The 14,686-nt window shown below is 37.3% G+C and overlaps 1 protein-coding gene across 1 annotated transcript in view; it reads right to left on the reverse strand.

The window, feature by feature from the left end:
• Positions 1-14,686, reverse strand: part of UNC13C (unc-13 homolog C) — a 576,706-nt gene that overhangs the window by 390,050 nt on the left and 171,970 nt on the right. The window contains exons 4-5 of the mRNA XM_060294236.1: positions 2,011-2,089; positions 977-982 (exon numbers count right to left, since the gene is read on the reverse strand). Of these exons, the coding sequence (XP_060150219.1) occupies positions 977-982; positions 2,011-2,089 (85 nt within the window). The remainder of the gene's footprint in view (positions 1-976; positions 983-2,010; positions 2,090-14,686) is intronic.

The following is a 14,686-nucleotide window of genomic DNA, read 5'->3' on the forward strand; positions in this document are numbered from 1 at the left end:
ATTAGAGCTGAAAAAGTCCCTTTAGATCATCAAACCTAGGCTCTACATTTTACAGATGATAAAACTGAGGCCCAGCAAGGCAGGCCTGAAGCCCAAGTTTTCTAGGCTAGCAAGAGGCTTCTAAGACATTGTTTTTCCCCAAGACAATCATAATCACATTCCTTCATAAAACATAACCATTGATACAGAGGCAGCTGATCTGTCTGATAGCCCTGAATCACGACTGGTACTAGATGATTCTTGAGTTGTCCATAGTTCCCTGAAATATGCTTCCACATCTGGCCAGAATATTTTCTTCCAAGGGTCCATTTTGCCAACTGAGAATCATCATTAGACTTGTTTTCTTCACTCAATGTTGGTAACTTAGGTGATTTTAAATAAGAGTCACATCCCTTTAGTTTCCCCTGTAAAATAGAACCATTATGCTGCTCCCACCTGAAACATATACAATATAATATACCCGATGGTGCTATAGAGAACTCTGGAAATCAGGAGTGCTATGTGGGAATATTAAATCTTCTCTCCCATTAAGAACAAAGGGAAGTCACAGTGGAATAAGAGATCTGGTCAGAAATATATCTCCTTGGAGCTACAAAGCCAGTGTGCCCAGTTAGGTTGAGTACAGTCCTAAGTGAGCAGGTGACTCACTCCTCACTTGTAAACTCCTACCATCTCCACTCCTACCACGTAAACTTATACAGCACTTACCTCCAAAGATGATCTTCCATCTCGGACAACTACTGTCCCTAAAGTTATGTTTTTATTTTATTTTAGTCTGCATTTGTACCTGTTGTTTATGTAAATTGGTCTGTCTTTCAGAATTGAACTAGATGTTAAACCTTGGAGAACCCAAACTTCTTATTCGAATATGTCTCTTTTTATTTCCCCATCTTGCTCTCTTTGATCCCATGAATAAGAGCAGTGTACATTTGAAAAGACTGCCAAGTATTAATTAAATAAAATGAAAGTCACTTACCATGGCCTGAAGTGTCCAAGTGACAGAGAAAACAAAATATAAATAATTAGACATATGACAGGTGAGAAAAGAGTGTAATAATGTTAAATAAGCCTAACACTTAAAAATAATGTCACACTATAATGGCAGGAATCTGAGCTAATTGTACAGACATATCATGCTTTCCAGCGAAAGATTTTTCCAGGCAAGATTTTGTCTTTCCTAATTTAAAACTAAAGTGATGACCTTCAGATGAAGGTTTTCATAGCAAAATTGAAAATGACTGGTATCAAGAAATTGTGCACGTTGTTGCTAAAAGGAAAACTTCAGTTTCTCTGAGGGAAAATATATTTTAATATAATAAACTATTAAGAATGAGCCTCCAGCAAAACATGAAAACATTGTGAATGATAGAAAACATTTCTTTTTCATGTTGATGGGCTATTTGTTTTTAGAATTTAATACAGACTATTATCAATTCTTTGCATCTCTAAGCAGTCCCCAGCCTATTTCCTATAGGAGAGTTTGTCATTCAGAGTTATGTTCAGGGCTAATAAAGGTTTTAATGACTTGGAAGCCATGGTTTTCTCTGGAGAGTGGAACAGCTTATTAATTTGGTTAGACTTGATCTTAATATATGAGAATAAGGAAGTGATTAATATTATCTGCATGCTTCATAAAGCAGTTTACTGGGTTAAGATGAAGACTGTCAAATATAGCCTTCAACTGCAAAGTAAACTTGTGGTCACCAAAGCCCAGGTGCAGCAGCCCACTTTGCATGCTGTGTGATTTCTTTCTGCTCAATTATAGGGCCATTTTAACTCAATTTGTAATTTCAACTAATATTAAGAGCTGTCAAAAGGTTAGAGTTATTTCCTCCATCTAAGAGATTTTAAAGAAATAATAAATATAACACTTGGTAGCATCCAGCTTCTGCTGTGTGTTATTCTATGAAATATTTACAGGCTAGGCATTTAATGAGAAGGACAGTATGACATCTAATAAAGATAAAGACAACGTATGCAGTCAAAATGAATTAAACAGGAGTGACTCACCACATCTCGTACAATAGGCAGAGTTTTTTTCCTTCGGAGATCTGGCATACTATCAATACCATAAAGTCCCCAACCGGCTCTGAAAGAGGGCACAAAGGAATGATTTTAATGGTTAACTGACTCTTTATAAGAAAAATTCCACTCTTTGTAGTAAAAAGGCTGTGAAAAAAGGTTGAAGGATTATCATGCTGGTTCAGACAGCAGCAAAGATCCAAGACTCAAGGACCATTATTGAGGTACCAAAAAGGACACTACCACACATAGTGATCTCTTGCCTTCTTAGATAGTTCCATACTTTGAAACTTTATAGATGGCCTGATTTGACACATTGTTTTACTGTACCACAGAGAGGACAACTGAAACTGTTAGGTATATGGAACTCTGCACCTCCAGGAAAAACAGAACCAAACCAGTTTTGCTGAAAGTTTGGTCTGTCTGCAATGGTAAAAAAAAAAATTACTTTTATTGTAAAGATACTATGTTTTGTGTATATTGCATCTTCACAGATTGAACTCCAAAGTGGCATCTCAAGGATTCAGAGACACATCTAAAATATTAGTGATTATTCCAATACCAGAATTTCCACTTATCTGAAGTATCTAAAGATAAATGCACAAGATTATAATAATTTGTTATACAAGAATGTTCACTGCAACTTTTTTTTTGTAGTTAACAACAAAAGCTAGGTCACCTAAATATTCAACAACAGTATACCGACTGAATGAATTACAGTATATTATACAATGGGAAGGATGCAATCGTTAAAGTGAATAAGGTAAATATATATGTGTATATATGAAAAAATACTTATAGTATGTTCAGAAAGCAAGTTTGCATATTATGTTTCGTATGGTCCCACATTTGTATGTGCATTTATATATACACAGAACATTTCTAGAAATATATTCACCAAATTGGTAAACCATAGTTACCTCTGTTGAGTGAGAGAAACTGGGTGATAGAAAAAGAGAAGACTCTCCCTATGTTATAAATCTGTTAATGTCCAATGTTTTTATAATAAGCATGTGCCGTCTTTGCAATTTAAACTAATTTTAAAATATATTAACATTAATACTTATTAAAATAAGTTTAATAGATTGAATTGGGGATTTTTTTTTGCGGTACGCTGGCTTCTCACTGTTGTGGCCTCTCCCGTTGCGGAGCACAGGCTCCGGACGCACAGGCTCAGCGGCCATGGCTCACGGGCCCAGCCGCTCCGCGGCATGTGGGATCCTCTCGGACCGGAGCACGAACCCGTGTCCCCTGCATCGGCAGGCAGACTCTCAACCACTGCACCACCAGGGAAGCCCTGAATTTGATTTTTTATTGCATTAAAGCTAGTCTTTTTATACAACCAAAAAGGGGCTAACGTCATTGATGACAGCTACTCCTTCCGCTCACTTGAACTGCAAAACCCCTGCTAACCTCTAGCTGAGAGTCAGCTTTTGCACCAGAAACACCACAATTCATACTGTTGGGTTTAGATGGGCAGCTCTGCCACTGGAATAGGCTACAACAGCCAAAAATAGGTTATCAGCATTTTACTGTCCAGTTTTCACTGACACAGATTGTTTCTTCATTTCTGCTGCTTAATTTAACAAAGGGAAACCTTTGTCTTATTGGATCTCTCTTAGAAGCCAGTCTTAATTCAAATACTTCCAGTTGTACCAATTTGGTGATCTTGGACAAATTACAAAGATGCATCATACAACTCATACAAAATATTAAAAGCAAAATATTAATAAAGATAAGATGGTAATAAATAGTAATAATGCCATAAACTACATGTCTGAAAATGAGGACCAAATGCAGTAATAAATGTGAAATATTAAAACCACTGCACACGGGTAAGAAAGATGTCAGTGACGAACAGAATATACTTAAGGTCACACACCTGAACTAAAAGTTACCTGTAGATCATAGAATACAGGACACGAGTAATTGTGGGGCAGAGATCAAGGAAGAGGAAAGAAAGAAGAGGGGGAAGGAATAAAAGATGGAAGGGGAGACAGTGTGTGGTAGGGGGAGATGACACTTAAGTAGTCCACCACTGAACCTGTGAAAAAGGAGTTAATACAGCTTCCATCGTTTTCTAGAATAATGCCAATTGACACTCTGTAGGTTAAGGGCTGTGATAGTCACGGTGACAGTCAGAGATGAAGAACTGCAATCACAAAAGAATCATTGGCAGCATCTCCTTATGAACTGCAAGAAACTGCAGAGTATAGGAGGAGGAAAGGGCAGTGAATATTTTGTTTTCTTTGCAACACTCACCTTCAGAAAGACTACTGCTCTCTCAGTGTGACGTCTTTCTTCCCTCCTATCCTATTTCCATATTCTTGCCTTCTCCCTGCCTTGACCCTCCCACATCCCAAACATCAAATATATGGGAAAAGGATTATGTGAGCGGCTTCCTAAAAGGATTTTTCCAGTTTCATTTGCTCCAGTCTAAGGCTCTGATTTCAAGCAGTTTCTACTTTCTCTCCTCTGTGAACAGGATAATAATGGCATAAAATGTACCTCAATAAATGTCTTTCCACCACATTACATAGCAACCATACTAACTGCCTCCAAGTGTTTTGAAGTTACTTTAATAACTCTGTAAAGAAACACATTCAATTGTGATAATGGTTGAGAAAATTATTTATAAACTGCCAAGTGTTATATAAATGAGTTATGTGTTTTCTTCCTATCAATAACAAATTATTTATTTTCTTTATGTTTTCCTTCTTGTGGAACTTAACTTCCCAAGTCAGCCTAGAATTTTGAGCAACCTCATATTTTCACAAATTCAGGAATCAATTACACATATATATGTTCCTGAACCTCACACTTCACCCTTATGCTTCTCTCGTCAGAACAGAGATATCCAAGAACTCAGGCCAAACTTGAACCCAAGTTAGAAGACATGGATCCAAAATGCATCTCTGTGCCCTCTGAGTTTGTCATTTACTTTCATTAAACCTTTATTTTTAAATTGCAATGCAATAAAAATGTTCCCTTAACCTTCACAGATAGTCCCCAAAATGTTTTTTATCAGGTTGTGTTTCCTTATAATTTTACGTTTTCATCATTACTATAAGAAGTTTGTATAAATGTATACTTTAATGAGCTTATCCATCAAGTAATAATAAAACTTTTATTTCAAACCTGAATCTTAAAAAATAAATAAATAAATAAACCTGCCCTAATAGCCTCACCTCATGAATAGAGAAGTGCTTGGTGAATACTGTGAAGCTCTACACAAATATCTTCGTAATATTTACTGAGAGACTTCCTAACCAGGAGAGATCTGGGAGCGATTAGATAACAAAAAAATGGTGAAGCCTAGAAAGAACAGTAGGTAAGTAAATTATTGCCTTATAGGCAAGAGGTCAAGTTCATGGATATCCGTTAAAGAAATGAGCCAGGCTTGATGATCTGGAGGTCACAGGGAGTCATCAACACAGGCAACAGCAGACAAGTAATTCTGAAGGGAAGTCTAATTCTAGGGAAGAAGCTGTTTGATTTCAACCCTTTCTGGTATAGCTGATTGGATTAAGCCATCTTTAACTGTAGTAAGCAAACTAGCTAATTCTAGCTAATATTTATGTGGCGCTTACCAGGAGCCAGAGAGAATGCTATCCATCATAGACAGTCTTTACAAGCATTACCTCATTTTATTCTCAAAAAATCCAATAAGGTATAACTACAATTATGTCTCTCACTTTATAAGTGAGGAAATGGAAGCATAGAATAGTTCAGAATCATCCCAAAGGTCATTATCTAAGTCAGAGTTAGCACTGCCAGGATTTGTCTTACCACACTCTACTGCTTATATGATTACATTATTCCACATTTACAACAATAATATGAGTTGAGGTTTCCCATTAATCCCATTTTACCTTTAATAAACCGTAAACTGAACAATTTCCCCAGGCCTAGAAATATCTGGCAGAGCTTGATTTCTATTGCAGGAGTGTCTTGCCTCAAACCTCATGTTCTTAATAACTAATGTATTTTTTTTTTTGGTAGGAGGAAATCAGAGGCCTGTCCTAGTAAAGGTGCTGCTAGTATTTGAATTTTAAAAATGTATTCTAAGGGTATTATCTTTGAATTAGAAACACTGTATTACTGTATAAGATAGTCCCAATCCTTCCCAAGTGGTTCCTCTCCAGCTATTCAAGTGTTCTCCCAAGGAAAAAGGAGACCTTTAGACTACAGGAGTTACAAATGAGATAAAAGTATCAGGAGATCTACAGAAATATCTGGAACGTCAATGATCACATATAATTGACAATGGATATAATCTTACAGGCTAAACTGAGATGTGTTCTAATCCAACATTTGTTGTATTAAAAAGTCTTCATATTTTTCATGGTTTTATTCCTTAGTTCTCTGCATAATTATACTAAAAGAAGTTTACTGAGTTTAATAACATCTGAGTATAAAAGTATATGGCTATATACCTTGACTTGGATTAATTATCTTGTTACAGAAAAAAACACATATTGTCTAAAAGATATATACAGCATTCTGTAATTTTTAAGAAATCTGATACACAGGTAGAAGAGGTAAAGCTGATTTTTACTAAGTACCTAGTAATTATTTTTAATCCAAAATTGATCTGATAACATACAGAGTCTCTACGGATTGAAAAAGAACTCTGAGAAGGCACAGGGAGAGTACTGCATGAAAACAATTGAGCAGGTTTCCCGAAAGTAGTACTTTCTGATTACGGGACAAAGATGTGCTACTTCCGCACGTGGATGCTTGATGCTTAATTGGTAATATTCAGAGACTTGCTGATTTCCATTAGAAATCAGAAAATTGGTAGACTCTGTTTATATCCAAAGGAGTTGTTAAATTAATTGAAGACTACAGGCCTGAAAAAACAAATTATAGTGCTTCTGTTTATTTCTATGTTTCCAAGGCATTTATTGGGCAGGGCTATATAATTAATCTTTTTTTAGCATTATGGAATATTAAGGCAATGTAAAGGTTAACAATAAATCATATGAACTCCCTCTCCTCTAATACAGCTGTGCTCTCAGCCTTTTAAAAACAACTCTTTGTATTTATTTCATTACTTAATGGTGATAAACATACAATGATCTATATTGCTTTTTTGCTTAACATGATCTATTTTACATACATTTTAACACACTTTTCTTGATGATCATTATATACTTTAATTATTCCCCTGCAGCACATTAGGATATGTTATATCCTAATATTTTTTTTTTCATTTTTTTTCACCTTCTGGAAAAGATTTCCATTACTGTCAACACCGAATGAGTTATTTATGTTTGTGTAATTGATGACTCATTCCTCACAGCCAATTAATCACCAATTCCTAATGATTTTTTGATTCTTTATCTCATCAAAACTAAGGCACCATCTATCATAAGATAAAGCATTATTTTATACATCATTGTGAAAAAATCAAATTAATCTGACACCATGCTTTCTTAGCAATTAGAATTTAAATTTTATACTAATTGAAAGGGCACTCTTTAAGTGACTTTGTCTATGGCATAGATTACTGTCATATGTCATGCACATTGTTCTATATATGAAAAGGAAAATATAAGCAAAACAAATTGTTATTCCTTAAACTTCTCATTCAAAATTCAACCTTTCAGAATTACTCTGCAACCCAGAATTGTCACTGTCTGGGACTTTTTCCAAATTACTGTCTTTTAAGCCATCAAGAGCAACAGTGATCGGGCATTATGGGAAACAGTGCTCCATTACTGTCTCTTGTATTCCCAGAAGCAGATAGTTCTGCTGCAGATTTCAGTGATGATGGGCTCTCAACCTTACCAAAAGCATCAAAAGAGACAAACGAGACTCTGATCCTTCCTCCAATCATCATTGCTTTTCTAAACTGAAGTATTAAGAGATTGCAATTGTCCAGCCATACCACTAGCAATAACAATAAAATGATTACACTTTCCCAGGGCACTTTTAACTAAGTTTACAAGCATGCAGGCTTGTAAACTCTTACAACTGCTGCTTGGCTACTAATGTTTTTAAGACACCATCAGTTATTAAAATGCATCTCCATTTGTTATAAAGTATAAAAATGTGCATTGTAGAATTGATAAAACAATTCAGCTGTCTCCCTCTTGAACTCTCCCATTGACAGTGCCCTAGTCCAGGCTTTCCTATCTTAACTAATCTTAGAATTTTTGCAGCCCATTTTTTACATTGCCAACGGAGTGATTTTTCTAGAACACAAATTTGAAGATGTCTTTTTTTTAATACTCAATATGCCTTATACCTACAAGTGCCTACAAAGAACAAATCCCTGTACATCCCAGTAAGGTACGATGTCTCCTCCAGTCTCATCTCTTTCGACTTCTCCCTATACTTACTTGTTCCAGTCATCTTGAACTCCTTGTAGATCCTCAGAGGCATCACACTGTTCCCTACTTGTCTGTGTTTACTCTGCTATTTCCTCTGTGGGTACTGGCCTCCTTGCTGAGTGGCATAAGCTAACACCTACTGACCTCTCAAATGAAACTTGAACATAATGCTCATCAGTCCATAGGGTAGATGTAAGTACATCCTCCCCATCTCAACCAACTCTACTTGACTGTGACCTCAACATCAGGATGCTCAGTGGAAGGGGCTGGGGAGTGAGAGGAGGAAGAAGGGGGGAAGATCATGCCTCCCGCTTTTCAGTCGGGCTTCTCAGCAGCTGTGGGTTAAAATTAAATATTTGTTACTGAGAGAAGGATATCCTACTTTTTGATTGAACGGGGGCAGAAAAACATTGGAGAACAGTTGTTCTAAGTCTTCTGCCATAACCCCTGTAAAACCGCATTCTGTTTGTTTACATGGAAGTCCCTGCTAGAATATAGGTTTCCAAAAAATGAGAAATAAATCTTACTCTTCTCTACTCCCCTAGAGCCAACCCTGGCATGTAGCAGGGAAGACCGAAACATGGAAGGTCAAGTGACTAGGCCTTGACACTGGAGAGATGAGACATTAAGCAAGCTATGGTTTTTATGATCTCTGCTTCATTATCTCTGAAATAACACCTAAAAAGAACAAGACAGAAGCCAGAGGACCAGGGAGAAAGGTAAGGACCACACACTGAAGTGGGGTAGCAGGCAAGGACTTAGTCATTGGAAGAACATAAGAGCCTAGTTACTCCACCAGGAAATATTTTGCAACCTCTATGAACCTTGATTATCTCATATGGAAAATGCAAAATTTACCTTCACAGTGGTATTGTGGGGAGCACTGATTGAGAAGACCTGTGTAAGCAGATTATGCATTACTGGTAGCAATTATTTTATCATAGACTTGTATAAACAGGAACATTATTGAAGTTGATGGAATGTTTGCTGGCCCACTGCTGCCCTACGGCTAGTCACATTCCTCCAACTAAGGAACAGATTAGTAACAGTCTCTGGCAGACATGCACTTGTGGGTAGCTATCTACTTAAATAATTAAAGAAACAGAAGGGCAGAAAGATAAATTTGCGATTGCATTCCATGCGGTATTCTGAGCGCTATTAACTTCCTCTTCTGACTCAGCTTTGGTCTAGACTTCTTTCCTCTGCTGGTCTCGTTTTGGTTAGTGCCTCAGCCCTGAGGAGCATGCATCTTGGCTGAGCTTATTCCTTGCCTAGCGCTCATCTACAATCCTGGTCCCAGTTATTTAACTTTATGTTGAACAAAGGTCTCACAGATGCTCCAACCAAGTCCATTTTTTCTGTTAGCTCTAATCTTGAAAAACACCGCTTTTATCCTCTCAAATAATTGTCTAAGCCCTGACTTAAAACAGAAATAAAAGTCAAAGCATAAAGCTTCCCCCTAGTACTAATCATGCCAGACTCCTCTATCTTCTCTTCATTACTTCTTGGGTTCTCTGAACTGTGGCCATCAAGTACGATATTTGTCTTTACTGAAAATCACATCTAGTCCTCTAAACTACCACTGATGATCTCTGTGGAGGGAACTACATTATAGACCAACATGATGTCTCTCAGTAAAACTGGCACAGCCATATTTCCTTTTGCCTTGGAGTGATCACTAGTTCCTTGCTGGAGAGTGAGATGAGCCAGTCCTATGTATCTACCTAGTTCCACATTCCTAGGTTCAATCAACTGCAGACTGAAAACATTTGGAAAAAAATAATCCAGAAAGTTCCCAAAAGAAAAAACTGAATTTTCTGTGTGCTAGCCACTATTTGCATAGCATTTACAACTATCTAAATAGCATTTACATTCTACTTGCTATTGTAAGTAATCTAGAGGTGATTAAAAGTATACAGGAGGATGTACATAGGTTATACAGAAATACTACACCATTTTATACAAGGAACTTAGGCATCTTCAAATTTTGGTAACTGTGAGAGCCCTGGAACCAATCTCCCACAGACAGCAAAGGGTGAGTGTAATCGGCTTGAGTTTAGAGGCCATGGTTGTATAAAAAATATAGCAAATTATGTGCAGTGGGACAATGCTGTTCCCATCTGCAAGGCCAAAGGGAAATGAAACTTTGTCAGGTACAGCATATTCTTTTTTTTTTTTTTTTTTTTTTTTTTTTTGCGGTACGTGGGCCTCTCACTGTTGTGGCCTCTCCCGTTGCGGAGCACAGGCTCCGGACGCGCAGGCTCAGCGGCCATGGCTCACGGGCCCAGCCGCTCCGCGGCATGTGGGATCTTCCCAGACCGGGGCCCGAACCCGTGTCCCCTGCATCGGCAGGCAGACTCTCAACCACTGCGCCACCAGGGAAGCCCAGCATATTCTTATCTAACAACTCTTGATCATTCCGGGCAAACATCAATAAAATAGTGAACTGGCAAGTTGAATTGCCATCATTTTTTTTTTAACATCTTTATTGGAGTATAATTGTTTTACAATGTCGTGTTAGTTTCTGCTGTATAACAAGGTAAATCAGCTATACAAATACATATATCCCCATATCTCCTCCCTCTTGCGTCTCCCTCCCACCCTCCCTATCCCACCCCTCTAGGTGGTCACAAAGTACAGAGCTGATCTCCCTGTGCTATGCAGCTGCTTCCCACTAGCTATTTTACTTTTGGTAGCATATGTATGTCCATGCCACTCTCACGTCATCCCAGCTTACCCTTCCCCCTCCCCGTGTCCTCAAGTCCATTCTCTACTTCTGTGTCTTTATTCCTGTCCTGCCCCTAGGTTCTTCAGAACCTTTTTTTTGTTTGTTTTAGATTCCACATGTATGTGTTAGCATATGGTATTTTTCTCTTTCTGACTTACTTCACTTTGTATGAGAGACTCTAGGTCCATCCACCTCACTACAAATAACTCAATTTCGTTTCTTTTTATGGCTGAGTAATATTCCATTGTATATATGTGCCACATCTTCTTTATCCATTCATCTGTTGATGGACACTTAGGTTGCCTCCATGTCCTGGCTATTGTAAATAGCGCTGCAATGAACATTGTGGTACATGACTCTTTTTGAATTCTGGTTTTCTCAGGATGTATGCTCAGTAGTGGGATTGCTGGGTCATATGGTAGTTCTATTTGTAGTTTTTTAAGGAACCTCCATACTGTTCCCCATAATGGCTTTATCAATTTACATTCCCACCAACAGTGCAAGAGGGTTCCCTTTTCTCCACACCGTCTCCAGCATTTATTGTTTGTAGATTTTTTGATGATGGCCATTCTGACTGGTGTGAGGTGATACCTCACTGTAGTTTTGATTTGCATTTCTCTAATGATTAGTGATGCCATCATTTTTAAATGGTTTCCTTTCTCTTTCTTGCTTTCATTCTATTACTCTTTCTCTAGTTCATACAGTAAATTTGTATATGAATTGACTTCACTGAAGTAGGCAAGGAGCATGTTTGTTTTGCTGAGTGCCTGGAGTACAGTGGGTATCAATAAATAGTTTTTAAGTGTTCTTGAATATTTCCACAAACCTGTCAGCACTTTCAAGTAAAGACATCCATTTTAGAACCAATTATCTTTCCTGCAAATTATTTTGGATGTCACCTTTTGATGTCTCAGATTTTTATACTATCACCATTTGTCCAGCTGCAGAGGCTTAAATTCCTTAATAACAGCTAATCCAAGTTGAAAAACTTAAGCCACCTACGAAATTATATATTCTAACAGTCTTGTATTTTAGGCATATAGAAACTCAGCTGCAAAAAACTTTAAATTCTTGTTCAAGATACCCAGCTTACAGCAGCTAGCTAGAAATTCTCAGGACTCCAGAACATCACTAATGCCCTTCCCTCCTCTCCTTTGCTTCTAATATCCAAGAGGTACCAAGTCTTGTCCATTTCCATTCATCACAGTTTCTTTTCCTTCCCCACATTGTCTCTCATTTGTATCTTTCTTTATATTTGGATCACCACAATTTTTGTTGTGAATGTTATCCTATTATACCTGGAATTCTTTCCGTTGACTTTCTAATTACTAACTTCCTTATCTGCAGTTCATCTTGAACAGAACTGCCATGTCCATCTTGCTGTGAGTAGGTAGCCATGAGGCTAACATGATGAAAGCAATGTTTTAAGAAGACCAGTCTGGCAGTGCTGTTCATGATGGATTAGAGGACAGATAAAGGAGACAGAGAGATGGTCTAAAAGATTGCTGAAGTAATTCTGGATTCCTTAATGAGGGTCTTGACCGAGGTGGTTTCACCACTTTCTTTTCAACCCCTTCATTCCACTTTATGAACTCTGGTAAAATTTCCAATTCAAACTGCTATGATATTTTAAAGAGTAAATGGCCTCGTTGCCAAGGAGAGCCTTTGTATTCCACTAAATTACATTCTCCTTTCCTAGGCATTGATCTCTTACCACTCTGTAATGTTCCTTAGTACTTTAAGCAGGCTTTTCCTTTCAAATCCTTGTTCTTTTGAAACACTGTTTCAGAAATGCTTACTACCTCATTATTCATTTTTACATTATTTTTCAAAAGCTATCATTTTTAAGTTTTTAAAGACAGAAAGGGGATGTGAAAGATTCACCATTCTGTTAGTAACGGGGATTGCAGGCTATATTTCTAATTATTAAAAATATTTTTCATAGCAAAACAACCAAATGGTCCTAGGTTTTAGCACACAATGAGTTGCAGAAGTGAAAACCTATAATGCAGCTGTTAAACACTCCCCTGAAAATTTCTCAAAGTTAGTCTTACGGGGACAGTGTCAGGTGTCAGGGATTAACTTCTAACAACTCAATTATTACGTGTACTTTCCAGGGCTCACTTCCTTAACAGATTGTTTATCAGAGAGACAATATAGCATTTTCTAAGGCTTGCAATTCCCTACACAAGAAACTTTTCTTATCCCTCCCATAACATTATCTGCACCTAGATTAAACTCATAACATCACATACTACACAACAGAAAACAAATAAAATATGCAGCCCCCAAATTTTCTCGTGACTAAGCAATTGTTATTATTTGGGAAAAAAATGTCCCTTTAATTAAAATTCTTACCACATAGGGTCTTGATTTAGGGTGTTAGTTTTTAAACTCCTAAACTAGGCTTCTGTGGCACAAAGCTATAGTAAATATGAAATTGTGTGTATTAATGTTCCTTGGTTTAAAGCTAATTTTCTTAGTAATCTCTCTCTGGAAAAACTCAGCATTCATTTACATATAGTTTATAAAATATAATCATTCATAAATTAATGAAATACCAGCTTCTTAATATGCTTTACTTAGAGGCCATTAAATACAATCAAATATACAATAGCAAAGAAATTACATTTCTCAAAGCTGAAACCTCAGATTCCTTTTAATCATAATATTCTTTAGAAATATGCTGCCCTGAAATATTTAATCCCCTGAAATTTTAAACAATCCGTCTCCTATCAATAATGAAAATTAGTTTCTTAACAATCCCTCTCCAATCACTAATGAAAATTGGTAGTACCTAAAGGCAGAGACTAAGCCATTAGGTGGTTGCCAGACTTTCACAGCCCAAGCAGCCTCTTATTCTCAATATTTTTTGAATCCTTTTTATAATTTGCTCTATGCTAACAGAAACACTAAACATGGCCCAGAATTTAGCTCAGAATAAAGACACACCCTACCCAGTGGTCTACCTTTGATAGGTAGTACAAAGAAAGATCCTGAGGCCCTGCTCACCACAAAGGAAAAAGAACAAAGAGTGAAGAAAACTCAAGCTCTCGTGTATCTCAGGAAGTACCCCGTTCACAGATAACATAACGGACTCAAGCCCTGGTGATAGGTTATCCCATGGCTGTCTCATTATTTTAAGGGGTATTACAGAATTCTTGCAGTAGAATTAAAATATACTTTTAGAAAAACAATAAATATATACCAAGTACTGGTTTAATGAATTGCCAACCAGGAAGTGGGTGCTGGAGGGATTCCAACTGAAAAAAATATTCAGGGACAGAATATTATAATATTAATTATTTATTTTTAAAAATGTTTCTCTGGCCACTGATTCCAAGTCTGTTACTTCTCTCACTCAATAGCTTCATCTGTGCTCTGACTCCCTGGATCTCACATCCTATGGCTGGAAAACTTCTGGAACCAGTGGACTCAGCGACATTCTCATACCTATGAAAGTTTCAAGCATAACCACCTATTATGCTTAGTAAGTTAAGAAGTGGCTTCCCTAACCTATCCATCTGCTGCAAAATCATTCCTCTGCAACTCATGCAGGTACTCAGAGGAGTGACTGCCCAGGGTTGTACAAGGGATC

Source organism: Globicephala melas, chromosome 2 (assembly GCF_963455315.2).
Source record: "Globicephala melas chromosome 2, mGloMel1.2, whole genome shotgun sequence".
NCBI classification, from domain to species: domain Eukaryota; kingdom Metazoa; phylum Chordata; class Mammalia; order Artiodactyla; family Delphinidae; genus Globicephala; species Globicephala melas.